Source organism: Dasypus novemcinctus, chromosome 9 (genome assembly GCF_030445035.2).
Source record: "Dasypus novemcinctus isolate mDasNov1 chromosome 9, mDasNov1.1.hap2, whole genome shotgun sequence".
In the NCBI taxonomy this organism is placed as follows: Eukaryota; Metazoa; Chordata; class Mammalia; order Cingulata; family Dasypodidae; genus Dasypus; species Dasypus novemcinctus.
This window is the reverse complement of record NC_080681.1, coordinates 110480058-110500321: the sequence shown is the minus strand read 5'-3', so window position 1 is coordinate 110500321 and position 20264 is coordinate 110480058. Positions and strand designations below refer to the sequence as shown.

The window sequence follows — 20264 nt, the reverse complement described above, 5'->3', positions numbered from 1 at the left end:
AGCCATAATTTTGCCTCCAGTTTAATTGTCCATGTTTCCTACAGCACCTCATGGCTAGAAGTCACATATTTCAAAATGTATTTATGTTGATCAAGGGAAAAAATGGTTGTGAAAGAGAGGGAAACAACATACTATTTAGAAAAGGCTTACTAATCAACTATTGCTTGGCTTTATGTTTTTATAATTCCTAATTCATAGGGATTGGAATTTGTAAGAGAGACCCATGTGACCCATTGCTATCATCTGCATGTTACATTCAGTTGCAATGTATTTCTGGAATGAGAAAAAAAAATTGTTTTGAAGGGCAATAGAAAGAAGGATATTATTTATCCTGTAGCTGTTTAGTTTGCCAGATAGCTTGTGTTATGCAATGCATTGACACTATGAAAAATTAATTGTTGTGGAGAATTAGGAATAACTGCATGGTCCTTTTACCTTAGGTAAGGAAAACTTATTAATATACAGATTTATAAAATATTATATTTTTATAAACCATGCTCAATTAATTCTTTGGTTTTCATTTCCATTATATTCAGCATTAAGGTTTCTTACTATCTCACATGAGAATTTTAATATGTAGCTTTCCAAATATTTTTAAGATAAATATCTACCAAGAATTAAATGGAATGTGATTTCACAAAATCTTGATTCTATGTCTTTTTTAAAGTGACAAAACCAGCTATCTTTGAAATGGATGTTGAAGAAACCGAAATGTGCTTGCAAGTATTAATAATTATTAATTCTTTTTAAGAACTGATAGGCTATTATTAAAATCCTTAATATATGTATAATATTTTATCTGTTGGACACTATTACTTTAATATGTAGAAATAATACAGTATAGTAAGAATAGTATTGATCTTAAAGCTGACTTCCTTTTGAGGGAGCTTACTGTATAGTCCGTTGGAAATCCAGCACTTAGCACAAGGTTGGGCACGCAGTCAGTTGCTTAATATGTAGATATTTTTAAAATGAACAAACAAAAATGGATAAATAATGGTTCCTAAATACTTAAGGATTATTTGAACTTTAGAAGAATAAATACTTGAGTACCAAATTTTAAAATTTCATCAAATTGGAGAAATATTGCAAAGTGGTAGGTAAATGTTCAAACTGAGAGAAGTTAATAAATGAGGGAATATATGATTGTACTTCAGTATCAACAGAAAATCAAAAGAGCTTTACATAGGCCAAGCAAAAACAAAGCTAATTTATAGTTTCTTTTTATTGTGTTTCATTAGCAAGCCTAAGATGCATTTTTTAATGTATTAAGAATTTTCTTGAGTCTGTTCTTTGACATTTCATTTATTAAACTATTACATTAAAGTGACTGGTAAAGAAGATTTAATGTTGCTATTCTTCTGGTAATTGAAATTAGGTTTTTCATTATCCCAATTCATTAATAAATGGGATTTTTTTTTTTAACTCAGCCTCATAGAATGACCCTAATATTACTCTCTTTCCTTGCTGCTCTATTTCATCTCAAAATACTTACATTATATGTCGAATCTTATCTTTTACCAATTATAAGCTCCCAATATGAATCTCAAGAAAAGGGTTTTATTGTTTTCCTTATAAAAGAGGAACTATGGCTATCAGGAATTATGCATTTTTAAGAATGGTACTAAATATACATTAGCATCTTTCTTAGAAATTTCATTCAGTAAGGGAAATAGAAAAAGAGAAAAAAATCAGTTGAAAAGAAGGCAAGAAAGCAGAGAATAACAAAATTGTAGGAATCCAGAAATAGTGATCATCACAATAAATGTAAAAGGACTAATTCCTCTGGTTAAAAGATTGATTGTCAAACTGGATTTATTTTTATACCTAATTTTTCATATATATCTTTTTAATAAAAGATATTCTAAAATATAAGGATGCTTAAAGGGTAAGAAGTAAAGATTGAAACTGATTTCCATGCGTTATCTAACTAAAAGAAAGCTAGACCAACTGTATTAATATCAGACAAAATAGATTTAAGGCAAAAGATGGTCCTAGAGAAAGAAAGATAAAGAGGGCCACTACCTAATGATTAAAGGTTCAGTTCACCAGAAAGAGAAAGCAATTTTATTTTATTTTATTTTATTTTTTAAGATTTATTTATTTAATTCCCCCCCTCCCCCGGTTTTCTGTTTTCTGTGTCTATTTGCTGCGTCTTGTTTCTTGTCTGCTTCTGTTGTCATCAGTGGCACGGGAAGTGTGGGCGGCGCCATTCCTGGGCAGGTTGCACTTTCTTTCGCGCTGGGCGACTCTCCTTACGGGGCGCATTCCTTGTGCGTGGGGCTCCCCTACGCAGGGGACACCCCTGCGTGGCAGGGCACTCCTTGCGCGCATCAGCACTGCGCACGGGCCAGCTCCATACGGGTCAAGGAGGCCCGGGGTTTGAACCACGAACCTCCCATGTGGTAGACGGATGCCCTAACCACTGGGCCAAGTCCGTTTCCCAGAGAAAGCAATTTTAAACTTGTCTGTGTACAAAAACATAGCCTAAAATATGTAAAGCAAAAACGACCAAATTACAGTCTAATATTGGGAAATATCAACAGACTTCTCTTGGTAAACAGTAGTTCAGACAAACTAACAAAAATCAGGATATAGAACTTTTAAAAAACTAAGATTGATATTCCTGTCATATTTATAATACCATAATCAACAACTGCAGAAGCACATTCTTTTCAAGCACACATAGATTTATGAAAATTTACGACATAGTAAATCAAAGGCAAATCTCAAAAATGTGAAAGGATTGCTATCATTACATTTAGCCTACTCTGACCATAGTGAAAATAAATTAGACATTAAAAACATTTTTATTAAAACTCCCATCTATTTGGAATTTCCGAAACATAATAATTTACAAAGCAAGGAAGGAATCATAATGGAAATACAGTATTTAGAAACAAATTGGGGAAGCAGATTTGGTTCAATGAATAGAGCATCTGCCTACCACGTGGGAGGTCCAAGGTTCAAACCTAGGGCCTCCTGACCCATATGATGAGCAGGCCCACACCCAGTGCTGATGCCGCAAGAAGTGCCGTGCCACGCAGGGGTGTCCCCCGCATAGGGGAGGCCCCATGCACAAGGAGTGCATCCCATAAGGAGAGTCGCCCAGCACGAGAAAAGTGCAGCCTGCCCGGGAGTGGCGCCGCACACACGGAGAGCTGATGCAGCAAGATGACACAACATAAAGAGACATAGATTGCCAGTGCCACTGACAAGAATATAAGCGGACACAGAAGAACACACAGCGAATGGTTGAAAATGTATATCAAAACTTGTAGGGGGTAGTTAAAGTAATATGTAGAAATATATATTCTCTAAGTGCTTATGTTAGAAAAGAAGAAAAACTGATAATTTAAAGCTGATTATCCATAAAGGAGATAGAAAAAGAGCAAACTTGAAGGAAAGAATAAGGGTAAGAGCAGAAGTTAATGAAATAGGAAATAAATGCCCAATTGAGAGGGCCAGTAATGTCAACAAGTGATTCCCAGGGGAGAAAGAGGTGTCTTTCTCCATTTATTTGGATCTTTAATTTCTCTCACCCATGTTTTATCATTTGCAGTACACAGGGGAAAGAAAGATCTTTTCAACAATTGATGGTACAAAAGGATAACCATATAGATAAATAATGAGCTTCAACCCTTGCTTTACACCATATAAAAAAATAACTCAAAGTGGATCACAGACCTAAATGTAGGAGCTAAGGTGTAAAACAGCTAGAAGAAAACATAGGGAAAAATCTTATACCTTGAGTATGGCAGAGGCTTCTTAAATACAACACCAAAGATGAAGTATTTTAAAAATCAACAAACTAGACTAAATCAAAATAAAAAACATTTGCTCATCAAAAGATACTGTTCTAAAGTGAAGAAGGGAAGGCACAGACTGGGAAAAAATATTTGCAAAACATTCAACAAAGGACTTTTATCTAAAATATTTATTTTTCAAGCTCTTAAAATTTGACAAGAGGACAGCCCGATTTAAAAATGGGCAAAAGATTTGAACAGACATTTGACTACAGAAGTAATAGAGATGGCAAATAAGTCCACGAATAGATGTTCAACATCAGCTATGTATGCATTCAGGGAAGTGCACATTAAAACCACAGTGAGATAAAACTGTACACCCAGTAAAATGGCTAAAATTAAAAAGACCGACCACATACCAACTGTTGGCAAGAATATGGAGCACTAGAAATCTCTTACACTGTTGGTGGAAATGTACAATAGTACAATGTTTTGTGTGGATATATGATTTCATTACTTTTGGGTAATCTAAGCAAAAAAAATTGTAAAAGTATATATATGATGTGATTTTATTTGTAGGGATACAAAAGAAAGGTAAAACTATAAAGAAAAGTAAGGGAATGCTAAGTACAAGAGTACGGAAATGATTACTTTGAAGGAGGAAAGGAATGGGATGGAGGGAAAAATAACTCTGGCATACTAGGGATTTCAAAGCATTGGTAACTGGGCATGTTTATATCATCTTTTATACCTTCCATTTATTTTATAATCTTTTGAATATACATCATTCAATAAAGCCAATTATTTTTAAAGTAAGTGAAAAATTGCAGAATTTGTTGTGTGAGAAATGGGATATATAATAAGTCTGCAAGAAAAGTATACTTTTTTGGTAAAAAGGTAAATCATAATGATAATGCGTGCTACCTCATTGCTTATGTTTAATGATTTAAGTTTTTTGTTTTTCCCCTTCTCTTTTTCTGTGTTCCTTCTCTCCTGTTGCTCCTCAATTTCAATTTCTAGGAGAGATTTGAAGCACTTTTTACCATCTATGATGACCAAGTTACATTTCAATTGTTTAAAAGCTTTAGGAGGGTCAGAATAAATTTCAGCAAACCTGAAGCAGCAGCAAGGGCTCGAATAGAACTCCATGAGACAGACTTCAATGGGAAAAAGCTGAAGCTGTATTTTGCACAGGTATTTCACGGGGCAAATGACACTCTTCCTAAACCTGTTTTCCTCAATCCATAAATGGGAAGAGGATGTAGCTCAAGTGGTTGAGTGTCCACTTCCCATGTTGGAGGTCCTGGGTTCAATCTCTGGTATCCTCCTAAAAAAAAAAAAAAAATAGGTTGAGTTCTGAATTTTCTATATTATTCTATCAGAGATCTTTCAAATGAAAAAAATCCAATCAGCAAATAATCTAAAAATATTTTCTCCTTTATTTTACAGATATATAATTTTATTTATTTGTTAAGCATATTTACTTTCCTAACTTTATGGTTTGCTTAGATTGATAGTAAAAGGAATTACCTTCCTCTGGCAGCCTTTCCCAACTGGGGTTCTGCAAGGGTTCTGTCCTAACACCCTAAGGTGTAAGATTAGTGAATTGACTTCTCTCCTAGGCATCAAGAATGGCACTAGTTATGTACTGTCCCTGAATGAATGAGAAAATGGTCTCACCAATCATTTTCTGTGTTCTGTGATTCATAAGAACTCCGTTGACGAAGGCTGCTGATCTAAGGGGGTGGCTAGGGAGGTGGTATGAACCTGTACAAAAAAGTTGTCTTAGCCTTTGAAATTGTAGAGAATTCTGTGGATTCCCAAGAATTGTCTATGTTTATTATTTTAATCCTATACTGATGTTACTCTCTGAGAAACCAGTTTCTTCTCTGAAGAATTAGCAAAATAGAGATGCAGTATTTTGTTTTTCAGAAATTTTGTTCTTCCCCCCATGCTCTTAGCTTTCAAATTAAAAAAAAGAAAAGGTGTGTTGTCTTGCATTCCAAATGAAAATCTAAATGAAAGAGATGCCTAGACATTTCTTGGTGAAGTCACTTGAGATGGGGCACAAAATAAAAGTCCAAGACAACATAATCTAGTCTCTTTTGAGATTGGATTTTAGTAATTACCACAATTCACTTGTTTGTTCATTTTTTGTTCAACAAATATTAAGTGCCTAATGTGTGCAGGCACTGAGCTATGCAGTGAGTGTTCAGTGATCAAGCAAACAGACCCAGCATAACTATTCTGGAGATTACAGACTGTCAAAGAGAAATTTTAAATTTTCTCCAAAAAAACATAGCATTTAACTTTTTAAAAAAATCCTAGTATATGAAAGTGAATTAAAAATAGTCCAGTTTGCGAACTGATTTTTGAGTATCTCTTTCCCTGCAGGTACAGATGCCCAGTGAAACACGAGACAAATCCTACTTGCTACCGCCACAGCCTGTCAAACAGTTCCTCATCTCCCCTCCAGCCTCTCCTCCAGTGGGCTGGAAGCAGAGTGAGGATGCAGTGCCTGTTATAAACTATGATTTACTCTGTGCTGTTTCCAAATTGGGACCAGGTAACACACTTTTATTTCCAGTTTTTCCTCAAGAAACTTTTGTATTGAAGACCATATTCAGCAGTTCATGTTCTAGCCACATATTGGCAGCTTGAGTAAAGTGGAAGATAAACTCGTACAAACTGGGTTTGGAGTCTAACGTAGCATTGTGATCTTGAGCGAGTTATTTAGCCTCAATTTTCTAAGCCTCAGTTTTCTGACTTATAAAATAGGGATAATTGTAATATCTACTTTCCAGTGTATATATGTATAGATAATATGGATTACTGTATATATATGCAAAAAATAATAAATGCAACTGCAGTTTTTACTGCTGCAATTAGTGCATACCATAGCAGGCAATTAGTGAATATTAGTTGTCTTCTTCTCTGCCCCATCTACCCCTTTCTACCAGAAAGACAATTTCTATATTGAATAGAATTTCAAGGAATTGGTGGTGAATAACCATATCATTCCTGCCAGAATCTTCTTTTTTTTTTTTCTTCTTTTTTTATGTCTTCTTTTCCCTCTCTAATTTCTCTCATCCTTTAAAATAATATGCTGGTTCAGACTAGTTGTCAACCCACAACTGTATTTCAGGGGTTACAAGAGGCATTTTGAGGGGAAGTCTTGTTTTTGGATATTTGAGTTGTATCTTAGCTGTCTGAGGTCCTATAATAAAGAGTTTGCCAAGACTTCCTGGAAATTACAAGTATCTCCCAAGGGAAAGACTGAAATCATTATGACATTAAGTAGATTCACTCTGTTGCTCACAGAACAGTAATTAACATTTATATTTTAACTCCCAAGACCTCAGTACTCCCCACTATTTTCATGAAATTGCAAAATTTTACAAGAACTTTAAAGCATCAAATCTCTAAAACCAAAACAAGTTGAAGTACTCTGATTTAAGTATTTAAGGATTTAGAAAGCAATAACCAGCAATTCAAATGTGAGTAGAACAAGAAGTTTCAAGAGACAACCACTTCATTTTGCCGGAGGAAAGGCTTTTGCCCTGTTTCTTCTTCTTTTTACGTCCACAGGTGAGAAATACGAACTTCATGCGGGAACCGAGTCAACCCCAAGCGTGGTGGTTCACGTCTGTGAAAGTGAAACTGAAGAGGAAGAGGAGTCAAAAAACCCCAAACAGAAAATTACCCAGACCAGGCGCCCCGCACCTCCGGCCGCAGCCCTGAGCGAGCCCCAGGCCTTCGACTGCGCGCTGTGAGGGGATGCTGCGCGGGGCCGCCCTCGTGGGCCGGGGCGCAGAGGAGCCGCCGCCGCCGCGGGGCTGCCCGCCGGGCGGGCGAGCGAGCGTGGCTCAGGCCGCGCTGCAGACGGGAGGGGTAGGGCAGCGGCCGGTTTTGCCTGTGCAGACATTTAACTGATATTCTAAGTGGCACTTTAAAGAATTAGCCCCCAAAATGGCAAGTCTTGACCATTTTTAAATAGTAGTAAATTAGGATAACGGCTTCCCTTCCCCCCCAACAATGTTAGTTTCTCCAATTCCATTTAGCATGAGGTACCAAAAATTGGAACTATAGTTGCAGTCACTCAGTACAGTATCATTTTTATGAATTTAAAAATAGTCTTAAAATTTTAATCATCGAGTGTGGGTATTTTTGTACTGGTGTAATAGTTTCTAATTGATCAGTATAGATGAAATTTTTTGCACGAAAAGAAATCTGAAATATAGAATAATTCGTAGAAAATTACTTTTCTCAAGTAGGTTTTTTTCCCTTAGCTTTGGGGAAGAAATGCCAAATTCACTTTGACTATCAGAATCAAATGGCACAAATCTAGGTTCAGGTTCTCCCTGTTTTCTTACTTGGAAGTTGTAGGAAAGTGATGCACAGACCACCATTCCCAATGGACCCTCACTCCCAGAGCTGCCTGCCCAGTAAGAACTGCTACTTTGAAAGCAGGCAAATCACCAGGGAACTTGAGGAGTAGGATGAGGTCTGTCATTTGTGACTGTGTTTTTTTTTATTTTGTTTACCTTTCCCAATATGTTAACCACTAGTTCTTGAGATTTTCTGTGTAGACATTCATTTGCATATGTCTTTCATTGACTTAGATTAAAAAAGGTAATGATGAATTGTCTGAAGGCCATTTTTAAATGATCCATTTAAACATGTTTCAGCTTGCTTTGAAAGAAAAGTTCATATTCTTTTTCTATGAGCTAGGGGGCGAGGGGGGATGTCATTTAATCAGTCATACTTTCTTTTTGGTGATTTTTTTTTACCCTTAAAGTAGGTGTTTTTCACTAAAGCAATTGTTTCTCATTATGTTTCCATTTGTATATTTGAGTCTTCTTAAGTAGAAGCAGCACCTTTGTGCTTTCAGACTTTGAAGACCCTTTTATAGAAAAGTCTTATGTAGAGCACTTTGCTTTTGATCAGGTGGGATAGGTGCTTTTTTACTAATTATGTTATTTTTTTTTATATGGCAAATGCCTAGGGTAAGTGAAGGAGTTTGGGATGTCTGTGAAGGAGTTGCATAGAAGAGTTTGAACTAATAAACCAACGTGGCTGCCATTACAAAGAAAGAAAAATGCAGAAATCCGGGCCATGGTGCCAGTATATCTTTGGTACCATGTTACTGTGGATTAGCTCTTCTTAGTATGGTAGAATTTATTTCTTTGGACTTAAACTATATTGCAAAAAACTTTGTTTTATATTTTTTCCTTACCCCTAAATATTCTGAAGTGGTAAACTCTTTTCTGTGTGTGTGTGTGTGTATGTGTATGTGTTTGTATATACCACTACTAAATCTAATGTAAATTCAATTGCAATCTGTCATGTCATAAGCAATTTATTGAGTTCAGATAATCATTTGGCAGTTGAACTGCCAGCCACTTAATAAATTTACTCTGATGTCTGAACTCAACTTTGTGCCAGTTTTTTATCTCATCTAGTTGCACTAACCTGTCATTTGAAAAAGGAGTCTATATGTCAGAAAATAAAGGTATTTTCAACAGTTGGGAATTTTTAAAATATCCTTCTAGGATATTGATTCCCTATAATTTTCTAAGTGATCAAAACCTGTAATGTTTTATTTTTTGCTGTGGTTGTCATTTTCTACCTGCCAATTAAAGAATATTCTATTCCTAACATAGAAAACTTTTTTTAAGAAGTCAAGCAGTATAAATTACCAGATTTTTTTCCCTTATTCTTTTTTGGAGGGTAGTATTGAATAAAATGAAGAAAAGTTTAAACCAGATTTAAATATATATATATATATATAATTGAGTCATTTAAACTTTTCTGAATGGAGCACCTTAACTTTCATTCTACTGTAATATTTTCATAAGATGAATTCTAAAAACTTCTAAATTTCTGTCAACCTTTTAATATTGTGACATCAAAAGGATCTCAACAGGCACTATGGTCTCTCCCATTTTAGCTATTGTATATCCAGTTCAGTTAACTATCTTTTTTTTTTTTGTCTTTATTTATATTTTTTAATGTTACATTAAAAAAAATATGATGTCCCCATATACCCTCCCCCTCACCCCACTCCTCCCATAACAACCACCTCCTCCATCATCATGGGACATTCATTGCGCTTGGTGAATACATCTCTGAGCACTGCTGTATCACATGGTCAATGGTCTACATTATAATTTACACTCTCCCCCAGTCCACCCAGTGGGCCATGGGAGGACATACAATGTCCGGTAACTGTCCCTACAGTATTGTCTTTTAAGAGATGAGTCTCTCGTATATTTGGGTTTTTTGTTTTGTTTTGTTTTTTTCATTTTTTTAATTTGTTTTGTTTTGCTTTCCTTTTTTATTTTTAATTTTTTTAAGTTACTTTTAATAAATTCACCTAGTTTTCCTCCGCCTTTGAAATTGAGTTCTTTCTTAGATTCAACCCTGCATAATATAACAACTATATTTTCTTCAGAGATCACAACCTCTTCTTAGGAAACATTATTTAAAAAATTATAAGAGAAGAACATGGTGCTTTGTGTTAGCAAAAACATTTGTGAAGGATAAGAAAACTATAACATTTAATAAGGATAGTCAACAGAACCTGCAATACATTTCTCTTATGTTCTAGGTTCTTTCAGGTACCCCCTAATGAAACAAGATAAATTTATTTTAAAAGTGAGCATCTACTATGAAGGTGCTAAGAGGCAGAAATGGATGAGTGAACTGCTCTTTTCACAGTTTGCTTCTTCAAAATTTTTTTTCTTTAAAGATTTATTTTATTTCTCTCCCCTTCCTGCCCCCCCAATGTCTGTTCTCTGTGTCCATTTGCTGTGTGTTCTTCTGCATCTGCTTGCATTATCCGGCGGCACTGAGAAACTGCATCTCTTTTTTGTTGTGTCATCTTGCTGCATCACCTCTGTGTGTGTGTGGCGCCACTCCTAGGTGGGCTGTGCTTCTTTCACACAGGGCAGCTCTCCTTGCGGGGCGCACTCCTTGTGCATGGGACACCCCTACGCGGGAGTGCCCCTGCATGACACACCACTCCTTGTGCGCAGCAGCACTGCATGGGCCAGCTTACCACACGGGTCAGGAGGCCCTGGGGATCAAACCCTGGACCCTCCATATGGTAGACAAACACTCTACCAGTTGAGTCACATCTGCTTCCCATCTTCAAAATTTTATACCCTAAAATCTATCAATAATGGTAGAGAAGTATAGCTCAGTTGGTTGAGTGCCTGCTTCATATACACAAGGTCCTGAGTTCAATCCCAGTACCTCCTAAAAAATAAAATCTATCCGTTATTATGAGCCAAATAAAAGCTACTAGAAACTTTTAAGTTCATATAAAGGCTTAAACAGAACATTATAGTTGCTTATAGGATGTTTGAATTGAAGATGTACAGTACACTCAGAATATGGTTATTTATGTTTGCCATGCACATTAATTCCATCTATTAAAAATGTCAACATATGAAGTAAAAAGGTCTGGTTTTCTTAAAATCTCAATTGCAGAGCTGAAGGCTACTTTAGAAATAGTCTAATCCACCCATTACACAGATAACACAGATTATGCAACTTGCTTAGGAGCCCACAGCAAGGTCATGTGGTCCAGGGACGAGAATTAGCATTCCAAATTCTGGGTTAGTGCTTTTTCTACATTTTCTTGCATTGGCCTCTTAGAGACACTTGGAGGCAGTGAATACTAATTCCTAATATAAGAAAGAAAAACATTCTCTTTCCCCCAAAAGGATGCAATAAATAAGAAAAACTTTATGTGATGAAGGCAGTGACTTAGTCATTTTAAGTAATAAATTCAGGGTTCCATACCTTGTGTTTTTGTTATCCCTGAACAGTTGGAATTGGAATCTGCTTAAATAATGTTATTTTGGTAGTCATCAACTGTGTTGACACTTTATGTAGGCTTTCATAGATTTTAATAGGAATGAGATTAAAATATAAATAGTTGTACTTAAAATGTGACTCTCATGAAGCAGAATGAGATCTAATATAATTTGGAAATAGTTTACAGTGGAGTGGCATGATCACCCAGTGCTTGTAAAATTGAGTCCCATTAAAGTTTTTTTAAGACCTATGCTTTATAATTTTATAAAGAGTATTTTACAGTCCAATGGTTTTATTTTAAAAGGGAAAATCTCAAACATAATTAAGCAATGGAAAACATAATAAATATGTACTATGGTGTGTCAGGTTCACTGCCCGCTGAATTTCTCTTTTCTCATACCTACCATATGGGTGAACTTGGCTGATCTTTCCTTATCTCTCTCAGTGTGCTCCTTTTGGGTGCTTTTTGCATTTATATCTTCCTGCGCTAATGGAAACAAATCACAAGTTTGATCTCAAAAGACATGGGGAAATATTTGCCTCCTTGCTGTTGGATAAGCTCGCTTTTAAAATTTTCAAATAAATAAATTTGAAGAGTAAAATTTATGAACATTGCCCAACAATATGATAAATATTCATTTGTCTTTTTAAACTTAGAATATGGGTCAGCCAGACATCTTTGTAGGAATGCTGCTGTTTTCTTTAATCATGAATCAGGGAAAAAAGTTAATAATTTGAAGTGTTGCTATTATCAAGTATACAAGTAATAAACCAACTGAAAATTGCAGTAATTGCTAGGTTAACTGATGAAGAGGATTATCAAAATGGTCCTGTTCAAAGTAGTTTTCAGCCAGGGTTAAGAAGAACTAACTTTGAGCTGAGTCAGAGGGATTCTGTCTATTTAAACAAGTAACAGTTTCAGAGCTCTGACGAGCTTAGGCATGTGGTCTGCCTTGTAAACCTCCATTTTCTTTTGAAGCAGAATTATGTCCTGTGAATTCTCGGAGCTTTGACTGAGTTCATTCTTGTTGTAATAAAAGATTTACATCTATGCAGACAATGTATGTTTTTCCATATTGTTTTCTATTTAGTCCTCAGTCTTCCTAATTCAAATGGGGGAACTGAGGAGAGATGGAGGTGGCTAGTAGGTCATTGTGCCATGCTTTTCCCACTGCCTCTCAACCCTGCTTGGGCTCATGGACATTCCTCCAAGTTTAAGAAAACTCCTCAGTCATTTCACCTCAAGCTTAATTGAACCTCGGTGTTGGTTGAATTTATGTTATCTCAATGTTTGTGATCTTTTGTTATATGTGGGGGCACATGGCCTTACTGATACTATAAGCTATAGTGAATTCTCATTGTACTTCAAAAGACTGGTCAGTAATTTATAGACATGTATTCCATATTTTGGTGTGTTTGAAGTGACAATCCATAATTGTAGTAGTTGGCTATTTGTCAACTCTGACTCTCCTGTGTTCCAAGGACAGTTAAACATTTCTTGTCCTAGCAAGGTCACAAAAGCAGATTACTTATAGCAAGTTTTGTTTTTAAAACTAATGAAAATAAAGTCAGTTTTTTTTAAATCAGTTCAGTGATTTGAGTTCTTTGCATGTGGTATTTTCAATATGCATCACTGAGTTTAGGTAATAACACAAAGAAGACATAAAAGACATATGGGGAAGCGACTGTGGCTCAATCAGCTGGGTTCTCGTTTACCATATGGGAGGCCCTGGGTTCATGTCCTGGGACCTCTTTGTGAAGGCAGGGTTCACCTGCACACCACGGAGAGCCACCGGCTGGCAAGCACCACAAAGAGCTGACTTAGCAAAGGTGAGGCAACAAAAAGGGGAGACAAGTGAAAAAAAACACAGAAGAGTGTGCAGTGAATGGACACAGAAAGCAGACAACAAGCAAGCCGTGGGGGGGGGGGGGGGGGTAGAATTTTATTTAAAGTGAAATATATTTGTCCTTTTTACAAGATTTCCTTTTGAAATTAATGCTGCTTTGTGCCAAAATCTAAGGTGGTGACTCACTGCTGAACTGTAACTAACCCCTACAGTTTGAGTTCTTCACTGAGAACATTTTTTACCCTGGTTTACTGCTTGGTTAAAAATGACTTAGTAGTGGTAAATGTTTTCCTATTTTCATTTAAAAAAAGAAAAGAAAAAATTCTCTAAAATCAAAATTTCAAAGCCAAAAATGACTATAGAGACTATCTAGCACAGTGATATTTTTTGTACTTATCTTTAAGCTGTGGAACTCTGTGTTCTTTGTTCAAATGAAATCTTGCATAAATTCCAATGTAAAACTGGGGGTTGTTGTTCTTTAAAGGTAGGCAGAGGTACTGTGTTTGGAGTTGGTGGGGAGGAGTGGATCCTGAGTCCCATCTGCTCATCCTCTACCCTCCAACCCCTCGAATGGCTCTGCAGACAACTCCCACCCCCGGACACACACGCCTTTGTTTCACAGAATAAGAAAATGGTCGAGACACTGTCAAATTCACACATCTGGATGGTAGCCAACTTAGAACTGGAACCCAAGTTTCTTCTTGTCCCAGGTTCTTTCTACCATACCACACTACTCCTTTAAAATGAAATCTTTAATTTTCCAGAGAAAATGTTTTAGGATTCAAAACTTCTTTAAAAAAAAAAAAGTTTCTAACAGACTAAAGTAGCTGGGGACATTTCAGCTTTATTAGGAGATGCTTTTCCAGCCCGTGTACTGTGGGCTGCCTCCAGGTACAGCTTCGTTTCTAGGTTACTGGGACCTTGCACAACAGCTTCAACTCTTCAACTCATTTCCTCCCCCTCCCCCCGCCCCTCCCGTTGTCTGCTCTCTGTGTCCATTCGCTGTGTGTTCTTCTGTGTCTGCTTCTATCCTTATCAATGGCACGGGAAATCTGTGTTTCTTTTTGTTGCGTCATCTTGTTGTGTCAGCTCTCCATGTGGGCAGTGCCATTCCTGGGCAGGCTGCTCTTTCTTTGGCGATGGGCGGCTCTCCTTACGGGGCACACTCCTTGCGCGTGGGGCTCCCCTACACAGGGGACACCCCTATGTGGCATGGCACTCCTTGCGCACATCAGCACTGTGTGTGGGCCAACTCATGACACGGGTCAGGAGACCCTGGGTTTGAACCTTCGACTTCCCATGTGGTAGGTGGACGCTCTATCAGTTGGGCCAAATCCGCTTCCCCAATTCATTTCTTATAGACAGTGATCTTAGAACAAGATTTCTCTTGAGCTAAGGATTCGTCAGCTGAAAACAAACAAAAAAGTTGAAAGTCCACTGCAAATAATCTAAGGGAAAAATACACTCAAAATACAGACTAGAAAACATAAGAACAAGGCTTACATAATTAGCCTTATAAAGATAGAAGGCTTTAAAAGTTAAATTCAGGGACGTGGATGTGGCTTAGGCAACTGGGCTCCCACCTACCACATGGGAGGTCACTGGTTTGGATCCCAGAGCCCCTAAAGAAGATAGTAAACTAATGCAACAAGAGACACAGGGAGGAAAAACATAATAAGAGACTAATCAAGTGATTAGGCACCTCTCTCCCACATCAGAGTCCCAGGTTTGGCTCCCAGTGCGTCCTAAAGAAACAAGACAGACATAGCAAGTGCAAACAACGAGAGGGTAGGGAGAAATAAAAATTAAAAAAAAAAAAAAAAAATTCAGCAGTCTGTGTGTCAAAAGTCCTATTAACCAGGAAACATGTTAAAATGGGAGTGAACAGTAACTATTTTTTCCTGCCTCAAAAAGGCTGTGAAAACATGATTTAACCTAGAAAGAGAAGATTGCAATTCTTACATGCTTAGGGAAAACCTGAACTCTTGCCAAGCTTCCCCTGGTCCTCTGAGATATAAAAGGTGTAAAAATAAGTAATTTGTAAATTGCAAATTTAAATAGGGTGTTTCAAAGTATGTTACTAGGAAAAGTTTACAGTCTGAAATGTTCAGAAAACTTCACGTTTTTGCAATGTTTCTAGAAACTTCTATTTAATTTTAATTTCTAGGAACTTTTTAATTTTTTCATTTCAAGTTCAAGAGACCCCCTGAATTCTGTGAACTTGAATTGGAAAAAATCGATTTATTATCTTTATTTTCTCTGACCTCTAATTGAAATACAGCATTTCCTTCACTTATGAATGTGTGCAATAAATAAATTACAGTAGTATTCATTTCGCCTGACTGACAAAGGGGTTCGTGAAACAAAAAAAGGTTAAGAACCCCTGATTTAGAGAAACATTTGTTAAAATCTTTGGGATCTGATTAAAGGGTAGGTTAATGAATAAAAAGTCCTCTTTTAATCTCTCCAAGGAACAGAATGTTACTGGATTAGGCCACCAGAGGGAGCTATCCTGTTTTACAGAATAGGAAGACCAGGTTGACCAAATTATTACAATGTATAAGTCAGTTCAGCAAAGTTTCCAGAAACAAGAATAACTTAGAAAAACCAGTAGCATTTCCTTACACCAATGGCCAAAATATAACCAATAAGGTACCATTCATAACTGCAACAAATCATCAGAGGACACAAACTTTAAACTCTAATCAAGGATGTGGAAAATGATCCAACTAAATGTAGATTTCATGCTCTTGAATGGAATAATTAACATTAATTGAGATACAAAATTTTTTCCAAATCCATAAATCTTAAGCCATCTCTGTCAAAATTCCAGTGTTTTCAAATAATAACTCAAACTTATTCTAAAACATTTATGGAAAATTAAACACCGGTAGTTAAGATAATCTTTAATGAGAAAATTATAGGCAGTAGATTTGGCCCAGTGGTTAGGGCGTCCGTCTACCACAAGGGAGGTCCCCAGTTCAAACCCTGGGCCTCCTTGACCCGTGTGGAGCTGGCCCATGCGCAGTGCTGATGCGCACAAGGAGTGCCCTGCTACACAGGGGTGTCCCCCGCGCGGGGGAGCCCCACGCGCAAGGAGTGCACCCCGTAAGGAGAGCCGCCCAGCGTGAAAGAAAGTGCAGCCTGCCCAGGAATGGTGCCGCCCACACGGAGAGCTGACACAAGATGACGCAACAAAAAGAAACACAGATTCCCGTGCTGCTGACAACAACAGAAGCGGACAAAAAAGACGCAGCAAAATAGACACAGGGAAACGGACTTTGGCCCAGTGGTTAGGGCATCTGTCTACCACATGGGAGGTCCCCGGTTCAAGCCCTTGGCCTCCTTGACCCGTGTGGAGCTGGCCCATGCGCAGTGCTGATGCGCGCAAGGAGTGCCCTGCTACACAGGGGTGTCCCCCACGTGGGGGAGCCCCATGCGCAAGGAGTGCACCCATAAGGAGAGCCGCCCAGCGCGAAAGTGCAGCCTGCCCAGGAATGGCGCCGCCCACACTTCCCGTGCCGCTGACAACAACAGAAGCGGACAAAGAAACAAGACGCAGCAAAAAGACACAGAAAACAGACAACCGGGGGAGGGGAGGGGAATTAAATAAATAAAAATAAATCTTAAAAAAAAAAAAATAGACACAGAGAACAGACAACCAGGGTGGAGGGGAAAGGGGAGAGAAATAAATAAACCTTTTAAAAAAAAAAGAGAAAATTAAAGATTGAGAAGTTGACCTACTGATGTGGGCTATGGGTGGAAGGCTCTGTGTCTCTTCAGAGATAACTAAGTTGTTTGACTTGTGGGTGTGGAACGGTAAGAGGCTGCAGTCCTGCCCTTAGGGACAGTGACAGCGGCTCCAGTCCCAGGAAATGTTTAACAATGCAAGGGCTATAAACTTTAAGTATTTAGGGGAAATGCAAAAACCAAGGCTTATCTAGAATGTCTGGAGTCCATGCTAAAAGCTTACCTAAGATGTGGAAGAGATATATGCTAATTGAAGCCTATTGAGAACTGAAACAAAGGGACCAGTTGGCCTTTCCTCTCTGTATAAAAGACGTTTGAAAATCTTGTTCTGGGGTCGGGATTCAAACTGAAAGCTCCCGAGTCCGGCCGGCCGTCAATAAACCATTTTTCCTTCTCAAAATCATTCCTGAGTCCTGGCCTCTCTATACTCAAATAATTGAACTTCTCTTAAATTCCACAACATTTTTGGTGACTCTGGTGGGATTACAAATGAAGGCCAGAGACGGTAGCATTTTGCTGCCCCTTCCAAATCCCCGAGGAAGCCGGGAGGACTCGGGTGAACCCCAAATCTGGGCGCCCCTGGATTAAAATTTAATCCAGAAAAGATGTGGGCTCCACCAGAATCTTCCCGACAAAATCGAGGGCAATGGAAGGTCTGAAGAGAAAGATTCTGGGAACGAAAAAGAACTCCGAACATGGAAGAAGGTAAGACTCCCCGGGTGAGCACAGTCTGGAAGGCCCTAGCTTTAATTGCTAGGAAAGGGAGGCTGATCACCTCCTGAGAGAACCCTAGTAGCCCCAGAAGGCTGGGGGGAAGCCGTTCTCTCTAGGCTTGGGAAAAGGAGGAAAACCGGGGAAAAGCCCTGGTGTTTTGGGTTTGTCTAACTGCATGTTAGAATCTGGTACTGGTCTTATATCCACTAAAGGAGTGGAGTCTCGATTTTAATAGGAAGGGCTATTTATAGGTTCAAGTCCTAATGTCCTGGAAATTGGTCTAGATTAAGGGAAACAAAACTTGGTTACAGGAAAATGGATCGGCTTTTCTGGTGGAGCTTGGTCTGGGTGTAAAGTTTAAACAGTGGAAAAGTCTAGCTGAAATCTTTTGTTATGGTGCTAATTTGTGAATGAATTTGCTTTATACCAAATGTTAAGTGTTCTGAGGTTTGTGATGGCTGTGGGGGCAGCCATGGTGAAAATAAATATATAAACTTGTGGGTCAGATTAGTGACCTTTGTGCTTCTGTCTGTGTCAGCTCAAGGCTAGTGTTGGAGTTGTGTCCTTATGTAAAGTGGAATTACAGCTGAGCTGGAGCCCTCCCTTGCCATTGGCAAGGGAGTGAAATGATTCTGGGGCAAAAGCTGAGGAGTCTGGCTGTTTGTGGAGTCTAGATGTTTGTGCATGCTCTGCTGTCTTGTCTCTGGTCTGGTCCTTTGCCGGGGCTTGGAGGCCATCTGTGTCCGCGCCAAGCACCCAAGTTTGTTGGGAATGTCCCAGTCAGGGCGGCTGGGTTCCTGGGAGAGTTGCCAAATTTGAGTAGGTTCTGTCTGCCCATTTTGGCTGAAAGCTGGAAAGGGGGGAGCGGCTTGCCCCTTTCCAGTGAGTCCACCCTTCTATTCATAAGCCGCATTCCTGTTTGTTGTGCACCCGACTGCCTGGAAGGGGGGGAAGTGAAGGGGGTGAAAAGCAGAATCAGAATAAATGCAGTAAAGTTCCCTCCTTAGGGTGTCAAAGCCAAAATACGTTTGCATTCTGCTCAGGTTCTTAGAAGGTATTGTAGTAACCTTAAGTAAGAGAATGTGTTCTGTGAAAGTAAAATTTGTCTTAAGGGTATAAATATAAAAGTTTTACAAAGCATTGTTTAAGGTATTTAAGTGGCTAATTGCAGAAAGTCATTATTTAACAAAACTGAATTGATAATAATAATAATAAAAGGCAATTTTATAACAAACTTATTCGGCAGCCAATCTCCCCTGCCAACTTGCTTCCAAAAAAACTGTTTCTGGTATTACATGCTACTAAGTATTTAAAGTGAAGAAAAGTTCATTATTTTAACAAACTTGTTTAGTATTAATGGCAATTATATGTTGTAAGAAGTTTGCCTGGTAACTTAGTATGTGGGATATATGGAGTGTGTTTTTATTGTTAAGGCAACAGAAGATGATTTTGTCCTAAGATAAAATGATTGATTATTGGAAAGAGTAGAGTGTGGGACAGAACCTGAATGAATACTGAAAGTGTAGAAGGTTTGTGGAAGGAAAATTTTTATGATTAAATTGAGTAAGATCAATATACAAAGAAAATCTTTTATCAATAGCTTCTTGTGCTTTAACCTCATCATATCCTCAATGTTTGAAGAAGAGTCTTACCTCTTAAAAGAACATTTTATGTTCTAGAAATCAAATCCTGAAAAGTAGCCTTTTATTTCAAACTAACTGCAAGAGATTTATTCTTTTACTTTAAAGGAAAAATTAAAGTAATGGTTAAGTTCATTTAATATGTTATAAGTTGAATGAAAGGTATTTAAAGGTGTTATAAAATTAATAGGTTTTTAAAAAAATTAATAAAAACTGTAACTAAGAGTTAAAATCATTTATAAATGCATTTATATTATAAAACAGTGGAAAGACAATAACTGAGATTATAGCTGGGTGAATTTAGCCTGAAACTATTATTTAAGTGTAAATTCTACACTAACCTTTCCTTTGTTTATGGTTACTTCAAGCCTAACCTCACCCTTTGCCTTTGCCTATGGTTATTTCATAATTGAGAAGAGCTGGGACATCACTGTCTCCTCTCCTGGTATTAGTAACCCTTTCTCTCATGAATTCAAGTGTAAACTAAATAAATTGCTGCCTGATAGAATAAGGTTAAATGGCCACTGGAGTTTTATTATCTCCAAAATCAAAAAGGGGGGTGGAGGGGGAGAAGTCTCCTGCCTTGACGGTCAGTGTTCCTAAGAGTAGCAATTCATGAGAGAAAGCAGTCTGTCTCCCTGAGGCTTCAAATAGCCTCAGTAAATATATATAAAATTAATCTTGTTGCTTATCCAAAATTCTGCTAATTTCAAAGTAAAATATAAAGTTCTAAAACAAAATGG

At 37.8% G+C, this 20264-nt stretch overlaps 1 protein-coding gene across 1 annotated transcript in view; it reads left to right on the top strand.

The window, feature by feature from the left end:
- Positions 1-13156, top strand: part of RCAN3 (RCAN family member 3) — a 34436-nt gene extending 21280 nt beyond the window's left edge. The window contains exons 3-5 of the mRNA XM_058304115.2: positions 4767-4940; positions 6141-6312; positions 7335-13156. Of these exons, the coding sequence (XP_058160098.1) occupies positions 4767-4940; positions 6141-6312; positions 7335-7519 (531 nt within the window). The 3' untranslated portion in view covers positions 7520-13156. The remainder of the gene's footprint in view (positions 1-4766; positions 4941-6140; positions 6313-7334) is intronic.
- The last annotated feature ends 7108 nt before the right edge of the window (positions 13157-20264 follow it).